This window comes from Cupressus sempervirens, chromosome 5 (assembly GCF_028749045.1).
Source record: "Cupressus sempervirens isolate cs-2001-9-10 chromosome 5, ASM2874904v1, whole genome shotgun sequence".
NCBI classification, from domain to species: Eukaryota; Viridiplantae; Streptophyta; class Pinopsida; order Cupressales; family Cupressaceae; genus Cupressus; species Cupressus sempervirens.
The window spans coordinates 239836106-239853504 of NC_143122.1; the positions used below are offsets into that span (position 1 = coordinate 239836106).

Genomic DNA, 17399 nt, shown 5'->3' on the forward strand with positions numbered 1-17399 from the left:
AGCCATCTTACATCTTGTCTTGAAAAGACTTCTCTTTAAAACAGGTTCCTCATCACTTCTTTTATTACATAAGGTTCTTCTCACCATCAAATTTTCTCCAACTTCAGGTCCACTTGGTGAACTTTCAATGTCTTCTTGAATCACAAAATTTCTATTATTTTGTCCACTTTCAGAGGATCTACACTCAAAAGATCTATGCCCTTTTTTGCCACATCTAAAACAATTACCATGAAATCCACTTCTAGAATAGGAATTACCTCTTCCCCGATAAGAATTAGTGCCTCCTTGGTAAGAATTATCACCTTTCCATTCGATCTTGCCTTTGTCATCACTCTTCCATTCAGATTTGCCTTTATCTTGCATAGAATTGTAAGATCTACTACTTTCTCCATAAGATCTACCTCTACCTCTTTGGAATCTACCACCTCTACCTCTTTGTCTTTGTTCATGCTTCTTTGTCAAAATCTCCTCAGCCTTCAAGGCATACTGGTATGCTTCTTCCACACTTTCTAACTTCACAAAACTTATCTCATATTGAATTCCAGATCTCAATCCATTAATGTACCTTGCAATTTTCTCAACATCATCATCCACATGTCTAGATCTTATGTCCAATCTATAGAATTCCTCGATATATTCTTTCACAGTCATGTCCCTTTGTTTCAAATTTTGCATCTTTCTCAATAAGCTAACTTGGTAATCAGCAGGAAGGAATTTGTTCTTTACCTTGTTCACCATCTTTGGCCAAGTTCTTATCTTCTCATTTCCTCTCCTTTGTCTATCAGTTTGCAAGTGTTCCCACCATAATGATGCATGACCTTTCAACCTAGTGACTGCAATCTTCACCTTTCTGTTATCAGGAGTGTTTTCATACTCAAAGAACTTCTCCATATCAGAGATCCAATCTAGCACAGTATTTGTATCAAATTTTCCATCATAAGGAACAACTTCTACAACAAAATTTGAATTTTCCCTAGACAATAATCACAACAATCTTTCCTCATCTCGATCTTCTTCAGGTTTTGGATTATGGTTTGGTGTTGCTGCTTCATCATCACTTACATCTTTAAGATGTGGTCCTCTCCTCTGGGCTATCTCTACAACATCTAACAATTTGTCTTAACTGATCCAATATAGCGTTATCAACATTATTTCCTCTACCACAAACCATCTTTACAAATTAGGTTCCTGCAAGATCGTAACCCTCTGCAAGTTATAGGTCAAATCCATAGATCTGCCACCCTACAACCAGATCCAAATTAGGGTTCTACACAATCCAATCTCCACAAGGATGAACTTCGAGCTCTGATACCAACTGATGCAGGCAAGAGATGAATAACTAGGGCCGAAGGCACACCCAGCTATCCAAACCACCCTGCAAGAGTTAACACAACAGAAGCAAACACGAGGAACAACACCAAGGAAAGAGAGAACAAGGATATATTTATTGATTCATCAAATATTCAGTATACATGCCCAGAAGTAAGGCCTTCTGGGTTATGGCCAATTACAAATGTAAAACTTCCAAATCTCCAAATCAGCTTTTTAAATCCACATATCTCTTTTCTTTTGAACTCTCCCACCAAAAATTTGCCCAAACCCTAAACCTAAACACGCTAATTACACTTGCCAAAATGGCTTACGAATAATTCTAGAACATAGAGAAACCACAAGTCAGCCCTCATCAAATATAATTAACTATACCAAAATTAAATGTGAGCAAAGTCAGCCAAATTGGAAATAGGCAGAATGAACTAATGTGTAGGATTACAAAGAAACCCAGGATGCTCCTAGATCATGAGTAGTGGTTCACATGAACCTATCTCTCATGAGAATGAATAGAACACTTAGCATTCATTGCATCTAGGAAATGTTCACAAAGGTTAAGCCACAAAAACTTCATGGAAGGTCATCCATCCAAGTACTGCTCCACTTCAAACTACTTAATTACAAAATTTCTTCTATAATTAAACTTGCCAAATTTGGATATTTGAAATCATATTAGTGAATTGAAAACATGAAAATTTTGTATTATTTCTATCAAGATTCAATTGTATAGTTTTTTGAGCTTTAGACTTATTGACCCATATTTCATAAATAATAGGTTCAAAGAAATTTATCTCTCATTAGAATAAATAAAACATTTAACATTCCTTACATCAAAGTAATATTTACATAAATGAAGCACACAAGACTTTATGAAAGGTCATCCATCCAAATATAGCTATAACCTTACCGCTGAATTGAAATAAGGTTGAGATTTGAGAGGAATGAATCAAATTCATGGCTGAAAGAAGCCTCATGTGTAAGAGGCAAAGGCTTGTCTAGTACTTCTGGAACATCACAGTCTCCCTCCAACATCTTTAAAGCTTCCACCATGCTCGGCCTAAATGCCACCATAACATGGGTGCACAAAATGCCCACTAAAACAAACCTCTCCATCTCTCTCTCAGCCCCAATCTCATGGATTCTACTATCGATCACATCCAAAGTTTCCCCCAATTTCACAAGCCTCCATGCCCAATCTATAACCAAGTAATAGGATGGAAATTCAACACTACTATCAAGAGCTTTTCTCCTGCTCAAAATATCTAGTAACACAATGCCAAAGCTATACACATCACTCCAATTTGAGAGTTTCCCATACAAAACATATTCCAGATCGATGGGGCACTTTGTCTGACCAAACAGAATAACAGAAATGCTCTGAGAATTCTCATCTTCATTTTTTCCTCTATCAACTGCAACCTTTGCCGACAAGAACTATATTTAAGAGTTGATTAATTGTTTGTGAATCGGTCTGGCGAGTGAAAGTTTTCCACGTTTTATTGTTCTCCTCTAGAAAATGCAGCATTATAGCTTGAGGACAAAATTATTCCATAAAAATTTACTTTAATGGAGGACACTTTAAACGTGTCTATTATTTTTTGCTACCTTGAAGCAGTTAAGCTAAATTTATTTTTCTTGACTTCTAAAGAAATGTTCCTCCTTTTTTTTTTTTTGATGAATAGTCATTTTCTATTGATAAATAATATACTAAGTTACAATTTACAAAAAAGGGTCGGAGGATACAAGATCACCCTGTGAAAGTTTACATGGCCAAAGCTAGAATCAACATCTATTCATAAAAATAAACATATAAGAAGCAACCCTTAGGCAGCTAAAGCAATGCTAGCTGAGGGTGGTGGTTCATCCCGATCATGAAATCCCTAGTCATCACTAGGATTGGCAGGTGGGCTGCGAACAATCCAGCCATCAACAACATCGTTAGGAGCCTGGTCAGCATCTTTGGTATCAGGCCGTGGAGGTGAGATGGCCAATTCCAAGCAAAAGGGCCATTTTCCATAAACAACATGCTAAGCACTAGGAGGAGGAGCCACCAGGCCTAGGGACTAGCCTATGCCACCACGGGGTGGGGAAACCAAGCGACGATGCCAACCACCATCACCACCACTAGAAGAGCAGTGGCAGGAAGCCTGTGAGCATGGCGTATGCGAGTAGTGGCTAGAAGAGTTGCGCCCTCGATGGCCGCCCTTGGGCGGCGTAGTATCAACTGAAGCATCAAGAGACACTTTGGAAATTGTACAAGGGCATTACCCCAATGATTGAGAATCTCTTGAAGGTGGGCCACCTCCTATAAGAATTGGAAACTAGAAGCATTGCCACATATGCAAACGACCCGAAAATGTGGAATTTAAAATTTGAAAAGGCAAATGTTGACTACATATATATAGGAACTTATTTCCATTTCATCAAAGTTGAATATAATTTTATAGTGAGATTTAAATGAGTTACAAAGATGAAACATGTTAGCATAAATATCATAACTTTAACATAATTAATGTAGTTTAAATCCAATACAAAGTCAATCACATGTCAGTACTACAACACATAAGAAGTTGAAATATACACATAATCATGTTGATCTTAAATCACAACTATGTCGACCTACATGTTGAACATAAGCATACCATCAGTACATCATATGATATAAAACATATATAATAATATAAACACAAAAATTAACATGCCATCAAACCTGAGAGTCCATCAGATTGCTATCCATCCACTATCATGAGATGAAAGAGTGGTATAGGCACTTTTACCACCCAACTATGGAGTGGTTAGCTCCCCAAGATTCTCTGGTTAAGAAGAACTATCCAACCCTGGCATGAGTAAGCAAGTAATGTGGCACAGTTGGATCAGAAAGATCAAATGTAGCCAAGTGATCAAATCTACTTACACCTATGTCTAGTAGATACATTCACAAGGATATGGAAGAGGGAAAACAAAATAAAACAACCTTTACATTTCAATCATATGCATAAATATTTTACCGAGCTTGGCCAAGCATCATGAACCAGTTAAAATGTAAAAGACTGGTATGTAATATATATGGAACACTAACACAAGTTTCCAATAATTACCCTCCTCTTTGATCCCACATTCAGCACCCTTCCCAAAATAAAAAATTATTACTTCTAAATACAAAATATAAGAAAATAAGTATACAAAATGGTTGGAGAAAGAGAGTTTAAAGATTTAGTATTTTAAAAATTCTGAACTAGTGTACTCTTTAAATGATAAAATTCACTTTTGTTACACAAGCACTAAATAACACTTTGATGCAAGTTATCCTTAGTCATTCATCCAACCTATACAAATTTTAAATAGCTTCTACACTAAAGTTTCCATGATACTCAAATTAGAAGCAACTTTTCATATTTGAAAATAACAAAACAGGATGGTGAGTTTCTTTAATTGGTACTATGTTACTGTTAGTATGGCTCTATTTCTAGCTATCACTATCATTGTCTATGTTTAGAGCTATGTAAGCTGGAGTGTGGGGTTTGGTAACTATACTATGCTTATGCTTATATCAACAAGTTGTCTTTATTGCTGGAGCTCCCTTGCCGTGACAGTCCACAAGGCCATCCATTCACTGGATTTACACAGGGTCATAGTGGAAAATTTAGGAAATGGAATTTATCTCTATCTTTGGACACTACAAAACTTATCATGGCCAAGGTTGCTCCAAGCCTCCTCTCATAGATAGACTTTGGCAGTTTACTCAGACAATTTCTCTCCTTTATTCAAAAAATATAATACATTTATTCGGATACTTTTCTTATCAATAACCAAAATGAAGAAATGAAAAAAGTCTTTTGTTTTCTAAAAATTATAGCCAATCGGTTTCACTGGAAAATAAAACAATTGCATAGAAAACTGTCCATAAACTGATGGAGAAATAATCATACAAAAAAAAAATCAAAGTACTGTAAAAAAATAAAGATTTCACCCAAATTTACGTCAAACTTCTACTGGCATGCACAACCTTAAAGAAAACTATAATATGGATGAAAATTGCCACTCTGAATATATTTCCTGATGTTATTCTTTTCTTCTAAAACTGGCAGGTGTACTGAATATTGTGTATGAAGAAAACAAACAAAGAAAAACAACAAAACACAAACCATCTAACATAATTCTGAAGTTCATTTCATTGTAATTTATTCTACAAAACTCCAAAGATATATCAAAACTTAGCAATAAGTGTATAATGAATCTGGGATGTTTTTCTTTCTAAGGAATAAGCTAGTTTTTGGAGCCTCCCGTCAACAATTGACTTCTCCCACAAGCTGCTACCTCCTCCTCCTCTCAAATTTCTCTCCCTTACAACACATCTCCGCTCGCTCCATAAATCGTTCCCTTCCTCCCTCTCTTCCTTGCGATTTTTAGAAGGAATTAAATATTTCTATCTTTCCTCCCCTTTCCCTGCCGCTCTTGTTTTATTTAAAAGAAATATTTCCTTCCCCCCCCAACAACACATCTTCTCCCCCCTTTCACAACAACACAACTCCCTCTCCTTTAATTAAGAAATCTTCCTTAATTTAGTGCAGATTTGTATCCCAATCAACTTCCACATCCCCTAAATTCACTGTCGTTCCTTTTCTTCAACCAAAACATAATGAACATAAATTTAAATTGTTAGTTTTTAAATTCCATTCTCACCGATCTTGGAAAATAACTCCAATTACGCATGTTTATGAAAAAATCACTTTCAGTTCTATTTATTTACACTAAATTCTTCAACATTTAAATTTTTATTTTGAATTGGAGCATAATAATTACTAATGTAGAAATTAGAAGCCTGGTATTTATTTTAAAATATAAATTATAATATTTCAAAAACAATAGACAAATTTATGAAATTTGTAAATAAAAAATCTACACATTTTTATTTATTTATTTCAAAATCAAACTAACTAAAAAAATAAAGATAATAGATTTAATATGAATAAAAATATCTGTGTGTGTGTGCGTGCGCGCATACACTATGAAAATTTAGGGCCAAACCTACTGAGAAGCTAAACTCCTCTACCTCAACCACTCTTCCACCTTCAATACCTGCACACTCACAAACTCAATATCATCCATTGAGTTAGTAACGACATCACCAAGATAAATAAATAACATCTTAAATACATTTTTTTTGAAACATTCATCACATGTCATCAAATATAAACATATAAAAATAATGATAATTTTATCCATCATATCAAAATCTCATATGATCAATCATATAACAAAATCACTATATCGACAGCAAGTAAAATTTATCCATCTAATATCACCGACTAATAAAGTCTAAAATAAAATATAAAGGTATTCAACTCAAGTTGAGTCATACATTGTCTTAGTCAAAAAGTCCATCAACATAATAAGTCTGAATAAAAAGCATGTTGAAATTTGAGTCGTGACACATCAAGAACCACCTTGTTGGCTTGCACTTGAATCTGCATCATTACATTATTACAAATGCATGCTTTAGTGTACATAGCAACATTTTTAACACACTTGTGATGTTGTTGACTAAATTACTTGCTAAATTATGATTGAGCATGTGGAGCCCATATGTTGCTTGCTTTCACTTCTCTAAGACATCTGAATTCATTTTCATGCTTAATTCTAGAAAATTTTATATCATCTAGAGTATGAGATGTAAATTGGAATATTTATGATTTTTGGTGGTTTCTTTGTGTTCACTATAAGTCTAGAGTTCTTGACTAATAGACAATACCTATCTCTTTCTTTCCATATTGGAAAAATACTAAAAACACAATGATTTTAACATTTTTACATGATGATCTACATTAAGCTTACCAGAGTGATAACATCTTTTACATGATGATCCTCATTAAGCTTAGGAGAGTGATTTTTGATCTCTTTAAACGAATAAAAGAATCAAAGTTTATTTAATGAATCCCCATAAAGTATGGCTCTATACTTCAGCTATGACAGTTGGCCTTTGTGAAAGATTATTTCATCTAACTTGTAGATCTCTTCTTTCAGTAGCAAGATTAAATGATAAAAAACTTGTGAACAACAACAATGATCTCATATAATACACTTCACAACAATGATTTCAACATCTTCTACACTTCGGAAAAGACTAATAACACAATGATTTTAACATCTTCTACACTTTGATCTTTATTAAACTCAGGATGGTGATCATTGATATTAAAGGTTTTTTTTAATGAATCCTCACAAAGTATGGCTATATAATTTAGTTATGACAATTGGCCTTTGTGAAATATTATTCATCCTTATAGGTCTCTTCTTTAGGTGCCAAGGTTAGAGGATGCAACTAAGTCTTGATCATAAACCCTTGAGATATATTCAATTAAAAAAAACTTTCAACAACATCAATCTCATAGAATACACTTACAATCACAAGATTATAATAGATTTATTTAGCATTTGTAATAATGAAATATGGATAATGATGAAACAATGAAAGTAATAAAAACAAAAGATTTAAAATTCTCTTTATTTTCAACTAGTGAATGGTTAGCTTTCAAAAAATTGACTAGTGCCTAATTTTGCAACAAAGTCCAATCTAAGTTAAACATCAATTCTAAAGAAAACCCAACTCTCAAAATGAATCTATTACACTTTCTCTATACCATAGAACTCAAAACCTCAAACAAATCTCTTTTTCTAATAGTATACCTCTATTTAATAATCAAAAAGTATTTTAAGTGCCACATTTGTTATCCTAAAAGATTTTTTTGCCAAAATGTTAAGCAAAAATAAAATGGCTTCATAGAACTTCTTGAATGCAAACTAACAATGATTAATGTTAGGATTTGGTGTTGTCTAACATTTTATTAAATGACTTAATTATAATTAAATGATTATTTAGTTTGACAATTATAGCAAATGTAATTAGCCACGCTATGTACTTATTTGGGGACCACTTGTAATGTTGTACTATGACATTGGGTTGATTATTTTATGTGTGGAAGATAGATGGAAATTGATTAATATTTAAGGAAAAACATTTAATAAAGTAAAAAATTAACACCCAATGAGGAGTCAATGATTATGTGCTCTTATGCCTTTGAGAGACATTGTTTTGTGTTTGTATTATGTGAGGTTTGGGTTTACAAAGCAAGCACATGTTTGGAGGTTAAGGTTGGGTAAGTATGTTGTCATCTTTTGAGTCTTTTTTAGGAGAGCATATATGAAGCATGACACGAGATGTGTGGATTCATGCCTGAACACAAGGATGATGTAATGAAAAGGCTTAATGTTTCCAGAATATTCATATAATTTGCATTGTGTTATTTATTTGTTGAATAGAGGATGGAATATGAATACTTTTGGAGGTTGATTTTTTCAAACCTCTTAAGGGATTTTTAGGGTATATCTCTTGGTCTCTTGTCACTTCCCTATTTGATCTATTTTCATTATGGTTATTCAATACACTTGTATGCATGCTTTTCTCTAATGAGGTTATGTAGGAAATATATTGAATCTTAGACTAGATTTTAAATGCATTATTCCCTATCAAGTGGTACAAATCTTTCATAGTTGTGGGAGGTGTGATCTTTCAAGTTGAGTATATATATTTGGTACAATATTAAACTCATGGATATACAAGAAATATTTGGGGTATTACAATGAATGAAACACATGAGAAGGTTGGTATTTTTTATATTTAAGGGTTTTGGATGTATGCTACTTTTATTGGTTTCTTCATAATTAAAAAAATGTAGGGTCAAAAAGTTTTCCTAAATGTGCTTCCATATGGGGGTTTTGTGTGGGATTTTTATAGATAACTTCTTGGAACAAATGCTTTTCTGCACTATATCTAGAATGGCCAAGATAAAAACATCTAACATTAAATTTTCTCTATTTCTTCAACATGAAAAAATGAAAACAATTTTAGCCCTTGGACCCTTGGTCACATGGGTATATAGTCGAAAAAGGTCTAAAGGGCCTTTTAAAATACCTAAAAAAATAACTAGAACAATATGTCCCCTTAAATTTTTATCACATTTCTATGATAGCATTTTATTGAAAATGAGAGAAATATAATGGGATCCTTGGTAGAGATTTCAATATTTTTAAAGGGATACGATCCACATTAAGGATGCACCTTAGAATTAAGAAGAGGGGATCCTAAAACAAGGATACATTCTTGTCAAACTTTAACTATCCCTATCCCCATTTTATAAGGGAGAATAACCATACTAGAGTATTATATTTCTATCATAGATGATAAATAGTTGTACATGAGATTTTACAAACATTAACAATAGTGAGTTCCCATGTAGACCTATGAATGTCACATAGTGAGGATCAACATAGTTGTATCATCATAACTTATACACCTTTAATTAGAGAATTCTATTTCATACTCTCCTAACACTCTTTATTTCCCATTCTTGTATATATTATATGACCTTTTTCTAATTTAAATTAATATTATCAGACTTATTCCACTTTAATACATGTGAAAACTTTATTATTTGGGCCCTTATCCTAAGTGTGCATTTTATCTTATTTTAACCTATAATGGAGCACTATATAAACTCAATCTGTACAATGCAATTACAGACCACAATTATTACAGTAAAGTTATACACAATTTCAATGCTTAACTCAAGGTGTGAGAATCCTTCCATCTATGCAAGTTTATCAATTAAGCACTGCTAAATTATGAATTTTGAAGAGCCAATTGTGTTTATTTTAATTATTGCCTATCATATTAGTTTCTTAGAGTTTTTTATTGCCATGATTATCTTCTTGTGACTAGTCTTTGAAACTATTTTCTACTGGCACATTAAGATAAATTTATCTCATACGTGTGTACATCTACAATAGCTTCAAAAATCAATGAATTTTGATACATCATACTTGCTCATAATTTTCCTTGTTGATTGCATCTGCAAAGTATAGATTGTGAATTTCTTCTTTTTTTGTGGGTTTTTCTTTATCTTCCAAACAGTTTAACTTGGAAAATAATTTTTTGATAGCTTATGTCCATTTACATTTTTAATTTCAACAATTTTCTTACGCTCTTATTAGGTACCCTAACATCTTTGTGACTTTTTTTAAAAAAATGGTTAAATTAGTAACTCTTTCTAGGAGATAGATTAAATTGTATCAATAGATTTTCATTATATCATAAAAGATTCAATAGAAAAATTGTTATTATTGTCACTGATTGTAGCCCTACAATTTTCTCTTAGACTGGCAAAGGTCTTCTCACAAGTAATCACATTAGTCTTCAATTGAATCATCTAGGTGGTTGACAAAAAGCCTAAAAGAACCTTGGGAATAGTTATATTATTCATTCAAGAGAGGAATTTGCATCGATTTTTTTGTCTTTGTCTTATGTAGTGACAAGGCTCAACATGATATATCAAGATAATGTGTTTGCCAATATCATTGTTTAAAATATTTTCTTTTGAAATTAGTTTATAATCTTCATTAAAAAATAAATACATTTGTTCTCAATTAGAGTGCCATTCGATATTCTAGCACAATGGTAGATATGAGAGACATGATTTCATTTTTCATGATGTTATATTACATAACTCCCAATATAAATTAAATGTGGATATATTTCTTCAATATTTTAGATTAAACTACATGAACTATCATTCTTTTATCTTGTCCTTCTCTCTTCTTTTTATAATAGATTATGAAATGCATCTTTACTAATTCAATCTCACTTAAAAATTATGTATACATGAAATAAAAATTATCAAATAAAGGGGTACTCGAGGTTTACGGATGTTCACTGGATACTCTTAAGTAGAAATAAAAAGTATTGCCCCCTAACTACATGTCCCCATGTGGCTGCTTAAGTGTAAATCATGCTTAAATGTAAACAGCTGAAGTGTCCCCATGCCAATATTTAATGACAGGAATGAGATAATTTAGAATCTATCCCTAATTTTTTTGGAGCAGCCACTGCTTAAACTTGAAAAATAAGCTTTGAAATAAACAAGGGGCTGGAATAAGAAGCAACTATTTATTAAGAAAAAAGACACATGGCTGCATAATATTGCTCCCTAACTACATGTCCCCATGGGGCTACTTAAGTGCAAATCATGCTTAAAGGTAAGCAGCTGAAGTGTCCCCATGCCAATATTAAATGACAGGAATGAGATAATTTAGAATCTATCCGTAATTTTTTTGGAGCAGCCACTGCTTAAACTTGAAAAATAAGCTTTGAAATAAACAAGGGGCTGAAATAAGAAGCAAGTCTCCTATTTTTTGATGGAGGGTTTAGACCTGTGAGGCAAGGAGCCTGCAAGCTAAATCAACAAAGGCCACCACATAGGCAATTTAGGGACCCAACCTCATCCCTTATGATGCCGGAGCCTTGCACTTAGCAAGACTTGATCCGTGGTGGGCTCTTTGTGAGCCATTTAACTTCACCAGCAGACCAAGGGCCCATTGACAATCATTAAGATTTTTATTTAAACATTCTATGTTAGATGCCTGCTATAAAATAAGCAACAAACATCATGAGACCACCAACTTCACATATTATTGTTAAAACAATTGAATAGTGGCCGCTAGCCAAAATAAGATATGCACAGCATATCTGTATAGATAATTGAAATAGACTTCTCAGGGGTTTGAAAACACTGTCCCATCTAATATTCTCGCACACTTTTTGGATAGTAAGAAAAATATTATTTTATATTATCTTCAGTCTAGTCTAGAACTATTCAGCAGTCTCTATATTGAGTGTTTAAATTTTGTTAAGCACTCTTCCAAGAATCAAGCTCTGTAGAGCTGTAACGAGCAACGTAAAATATAAGTTTGTAATAGTGTTAGCATGAAAGAGCAGAATCTCAGTTAATATAAGGACTGATTTAGTTTGTGTCTATTTTTGTTTGATTGCTGGTCCCTCTAAATACTGAATATCAAAATCAAACAGAATCATGTTCAATTCCCTAACTTTCAATCTTATTAAAATTATTGACTTAAAGAGATTACAATTCCTACATTATGTGAAGGATTTCCCTTTTTCATAAAACCAAGTATCTTATCTCAACACTCTTGGGTACAATTTATAAAACAGGATTAATAAGAACTGCCTGCATATGTTCAAGTATCGCAGTAGGACATGTGAATTCATCACTGTGGAGGTAGAATAGTTGGATAATTTTGATCATATTCCAAAATATCTGCTTGCATTCACGAGGGATCTCACTTGGTTGCAATAATTTTCTTAGTATTATTTGTATGTTTTCATTTACAGTGAGTCTAATCCACTCACTCGCATCCTCAATAGATGTTTCTGGATATTCTTTCAGGAACAATGATACAGAGTTGAGCTTTCCTTGCTTCATCTCCCTCTGAAATAAATGAACAATTTAGTCCTCCATTGAAATTTTTTATATGAATAATTTAGCTCATTAATATTCATTAAGTAATACAAAGGGCTGATTTTGTTGATAGAAATGTTCAATACCTTGTAGCTCTGAATGTCATTCAAAAGGCGCCCACAAGTATTCGTGAGTTGCATAAGCCTCTTATACTCGTGATGGCGGATCATTTGCTCGGAAAGCTTAGGGCCAACAAAAAATAGTGACGTAAAAATAATTGGTTCCAAGCCAATTGTTATTCTCCCATTTTCCATGTATTCTTGCAGGGATGGTATAAATCCAGTTTTGGTCCATTCAGCCTCCTTCATCATTGAGATTGCCAGTTCGTACCACTATAAAATTAAGCACAAAAATGTTCTCATATATTGTTACCCTAGTGATCTGTTGTTTGGAAAGATTCTCCAAGTAAATTTTGTTGGCATCTAAAGAATATAAATAAAATGCACACATAATTTATGTTCAAGGGAGATATACCCACAATTTCTCTTAACTGAGTGCTAATGTCCCAGCCCCGGAAAATCCATATATCTTGAGCAATATCATTCACAGTGTTATAAATAGCAGAGAATAAAATTTTCACATTATCTGAACAATTACATAAAACTATTGGGTCCCATCTGCATAACATTTGAAACAAAGAAAGTCAGTAACTCTTCTCTATGTTTATATATATATTAAGGAATCTAAGAGCACTATAAGAATAGAGCTTTTAACAGTCCAACACTGTTATAAGATAAATTAATTATCTACTATCCACTATCAGCATGGACAAAATTGACTAAGAATTATCTAGAATTGCACAAACCATTTCTACAAGCTTCTATTTTTACTGTTTCACCTATCCTTCATAATTGCTGTACATAACTGTGATCTACAGTAAAGAGTGAATTTATTATGTACTCTTCTATAAATTAATGAAATGGGCCTGTGCTCTTTGAGCCTAATTTGGATCTCCAATAAATAACTATTGTTTCTTTAGGGACAGGCTAATTTCCATCCAAAATTCACTAAAGACAAAACAAAGTCAAATTTATTTTTTTTCACATTCACGTAATGATTTTTTTCCACTTTTTTTTGATATTTTCGACTACAAACTATGCAGATCATGAAGATCAAATGCTGAAATTTTCAGAAAAATTCATGATGTTTTCAATTTTTTGAAAATTGGTCAACTGTATAGTTTGGATGGAGGATAGCCACGTGATAATTTTAATAATGAGAACTGATTTTAAGATGGTTTGGATCATTGAAATCATTTATAATAGAATTACCTCTTAACCGCTTCAACAAAGGATTGAATATCTTCAATGGAACCCTCCACATCATAAAAGTCATCCATTAGAGTAGTGAGAACAGCATTTTTAGTCCACACAATCCGAGTAGTAGACATTTCAGGGCTAAAAAGTGTTGAGGCGGCAGAGAAATAGCAGGCTACAAGCTTTTGTCGAGCAAAGTGTAGGTCACCAAGTTTATAATCTACACTCCATCTGTTAATATTGACAACCACCATAAATTTTTATCAAATTCTCAGTTTAACGATGGTGGTATTCTTATTCTTGTAATTTCAAAAAACTACCCACTTTTCCAACTTCTTTAAATCTTCTTGTTGAGCTGCTTGGCAGATATTGAAGTCCTTTTTGGCTAAAGATATGAATAAATCCTTTCCTGCAAATGGGATCCTGCAATACAATCCAAAGGCCATCTCGAAGCATATAGATTTTAAACTTTAGGTAAAAGTGAAGGGTTATAAAGATATGGGGATCCAGTCAAAAGGTACCTAGAAGAGGTCTCTCCAATCCAAATATCATCAAAAACAAATATTTTCATGTATCTCAGATGCTCTATTCTCTCCAAACTAGTCATCCAAGGGACATCCAGTGCATGCTTAACCTGTAAGGAACAGATTGAATCACAAAGAGTAATGACATAAATAAGTTTAAACATATGTGCTTTGTTGCCACTCTTAAATATCATACATTGAGGAGAAAATTAAGTTTTAAAAAAAAGTCAATTTTGACTATTTAACACTTTTAGTGTTGGAATGAAGTTTAGTATGTGATGTTTAAGTCGTCCAGTGCTTTACAGCCTAATGAATAAATTGATTACCTCTACTTCAAGATCTTTGAGAACTCTACTTTGGTTGCCCATCTTGACATTTTCAAGATAATTTTGGGAGAATGATTTTGCTTCTTCAAGAATTCTTTCCCCTGGGAACATCATCTGAGATGCCTTGTACAAATTCAGCAATGCTATAGTAGCTTGGCCACTATTATCTAGAGATAGTAGGAATTCACTATTCCTCAAGTAACTGAGAAAGACATCTACATGATTTTTGCTGATATCAAATTAATAATAGGAAATGAAAATAGAATGAAAGGCAAAAATCACATTAACTCTTGTACATAATCAATCTTTGACTTAGAAACTACATGCCCGAAATTTCATATATTTCAAATGCTATAACCAGCATGCATTCTTAACAAAGAATAATTTATGCGAGATTTAATCAAAAGCATATTTTAATGAAAACATGATGGTTTTTTTCTCAAAAGACCTGGAGATACATCATATCCATTCCACCGCAAGATCCTGAAACTGATAGAAATGGTCATTATGTCTGATGCTGATGGCATTCCTTCAACCATTTCATTCTCTATCCAAAATCTGCCCAGGAAGAATATTCATTTTAAACAATATGGAAATCAATTCATAAAATGTAAATCTGCCCAGGAAGAATATTCATTTCAAACAATATGGAAATCAATTCATAAAATGTACTACAATTAGTCAGGAAAAATATCTCCCAATTACCTATAGACGTCGTCTACAACCTCTTTTATCTCAAGTTTGAAATGTCTTGCTATACCCAAACTCTCCAAACGATTTACCATTGAGAGACCAAGAATCATATTGATAGGGTAAACACCAGGCACTGCACTGACAAACAAATGTCTGTTACATTTACATGACCATTATAAAAATCCCATCAAACTATATACAGGGATATTTAAGGATCAACCTGTATCATAAGTAAAAAGAGATGAGGATCTTCTCGTAATTTCCAAGAACATTTTTATCCTTGTAATATCATCATCTATGCACATCAAACCAAATGATTTGTTCTCTCTGTTCTCTTGCTCAGCCTGTCATATAATGAGATAATTGGCTATCAAATTTTACTATAAACACATGTGATGATTTGTAAAGTTATCCCTGATAAACTACAAAGTAAATTCATTATAACAGTTTGCGAAAAATAAATATAAATGTACTCCAATCATCCAGTGTGACTAGACTTGTATTTGATAATTATTGTTAACAAAAAACATTACGTTGTATCCTTTGGAGAAATCTTCAAGAAGGAATCCACTCATAGATTTAACTTTCTGACGTGTTCTTGTAGTGAATCCCTTTCTTGCAGTGAACTTGAAACCAGAAGCCCCTGTTAAAATATTATAAGAAATCAGTTAAGAAATAACTCAATGACAGCATTGACAAATTGTACTATGAGTAGGGAAGACAAAAATGTTAACCACAAAATTATTGTAGTATTGCACTAATTTCTTCATTAGCCTATAAAATCAGACCAAGGTTGTCTGACTATAGACAAAAGTATGAATCAAAACAAGCAGGGATGCTTCAGAATTTATCTAAAGAAGAAATTGGCGTGTAATAACCTGCAGATCTTATCAAGACATGGTACTTTGCATCTCTGAACCGTCCTTGAAGATTTGAAGATGGCAGCTTGGGAATTGCATAGTTGGCAGTGGTGGAGATGGTAGAAAAACTAAGTGCTGCCATGGAAAATGAATTTGTAATGGTGACCACAAAGTAAGTAAATCTATTCAAGTCAATTGTTTTGCCTTAACCGCTGCTTTCTCTGCTTCTTATACAGAGGAAGGAAAGAAACAGACAAAATGGTATCATGTCTTGCTTATTTAAATGTTTCATTTGTTTTGTCTACAGGTTGTTATATCTTTTCCGCTTAGAGTCAAGAATTAAACGCACGGTCAAAATCACCTGGAAGTTTGGAGCACAATCCCAACTTCATCCCACGTCATAAGATTTGATTCGTATAGACCAATAATTATATTCATTTATTTCATTGTTTCTAGAAAATGATGCCTTTTTTATACTAATATAATAGTAATGATGATAAGTAACATGCAGTGAGCTCATCCGAGTTAATTGCCAAGGGTTGACAAAGATTCCTTTATTTAGAAATGTTTCCGTTCATTGGGAGAATCAAGAGCGCTTTCCATATTGCCTAAAATAAAAACATGATGACAAGTAACATGCAGTACGCTCATTTCGAAAAGTTCTGTTTGAATTTTAGCTTGCATCTGCTTACGTGTCTGCCGGCTGGCATTGTCTTTGAGCACGATTGGCTTTAAATATACAGTTACAGCTAGAAATGGGTAAAATATTCTATTATCGGAAAGTTTTCTGATCTCTTGAAAGATTGGTAAACATTTGTATATTATTATTACTTCACTATCTTTCCGGATTTATATTTTCTTTATATGTATAGTTATTATATTAAATATGTGCATTTCTTTGAAGTGGTGTGCAATGAGCTTCATCTTTAGGTCCTTTCTTAATTTCTTTTTTGGAAGTTGGGAGAGTGTAACATGGCTCAAGTCTGGGTCTGAAGACTCACCTTTAAACATTACACATCTGAAGTGGAATATTTTTCTA

At 33.0% G+C, this 17399-nt stretch overlaps 1 protein-coding gene and 1 pseudogene across 1 annotated transcript in view; both read right to left on the reverse strand.

The window, feature by feature from the left end:
* The window catches only part of LOC149555415 (acyclic sesquiterpene synthase-like), an 86965-nt pseudogene extending 83403 nt beyond the window's left edge, over positions 1-3562 (reverse strand).
* An 8821-nt stretch (positions 3563-12383) lies between these two features.
* The window catches only part of LOC149555416 (ent-kaurene synthase CPS/KS, chloroplastic-like), a 33862-nt gene continuing 28846 nt past the window's right edge, over positions 12384-17399 (reverse strand). The window contains exons 3-11 of the mRNA XM_089829390.1: positions 15513-15633; positions 15256-15365; positions 14808-15022; positions 14479-14591; positions 14282-14380; positions 13973-14188; positions 13180-13318; positions 12788-13033; positions 12384-12671 (exon numbers count right to left, since the gene is read on the reverse strand). Of these exons, the coding sequence (XP_089685516.1) occupies positions 12384-12671; positions 12788-13033; positions 13180-13318; positions 13973-14188; positions 14282-14380; positions 14479-14591; positions 14808-15022; positions 15256-15365; positions 15513-15633 (1547 nt within the window). The remainder of the gene's footprint in view (positions 12672-12787; positions 13034-13179; positions 13319-13972; positions 14189-14281; positions 14381-14478; positions 14592-14807; positions 15023-15255; positions 15366-15512; positions 15634-17399) is intronic.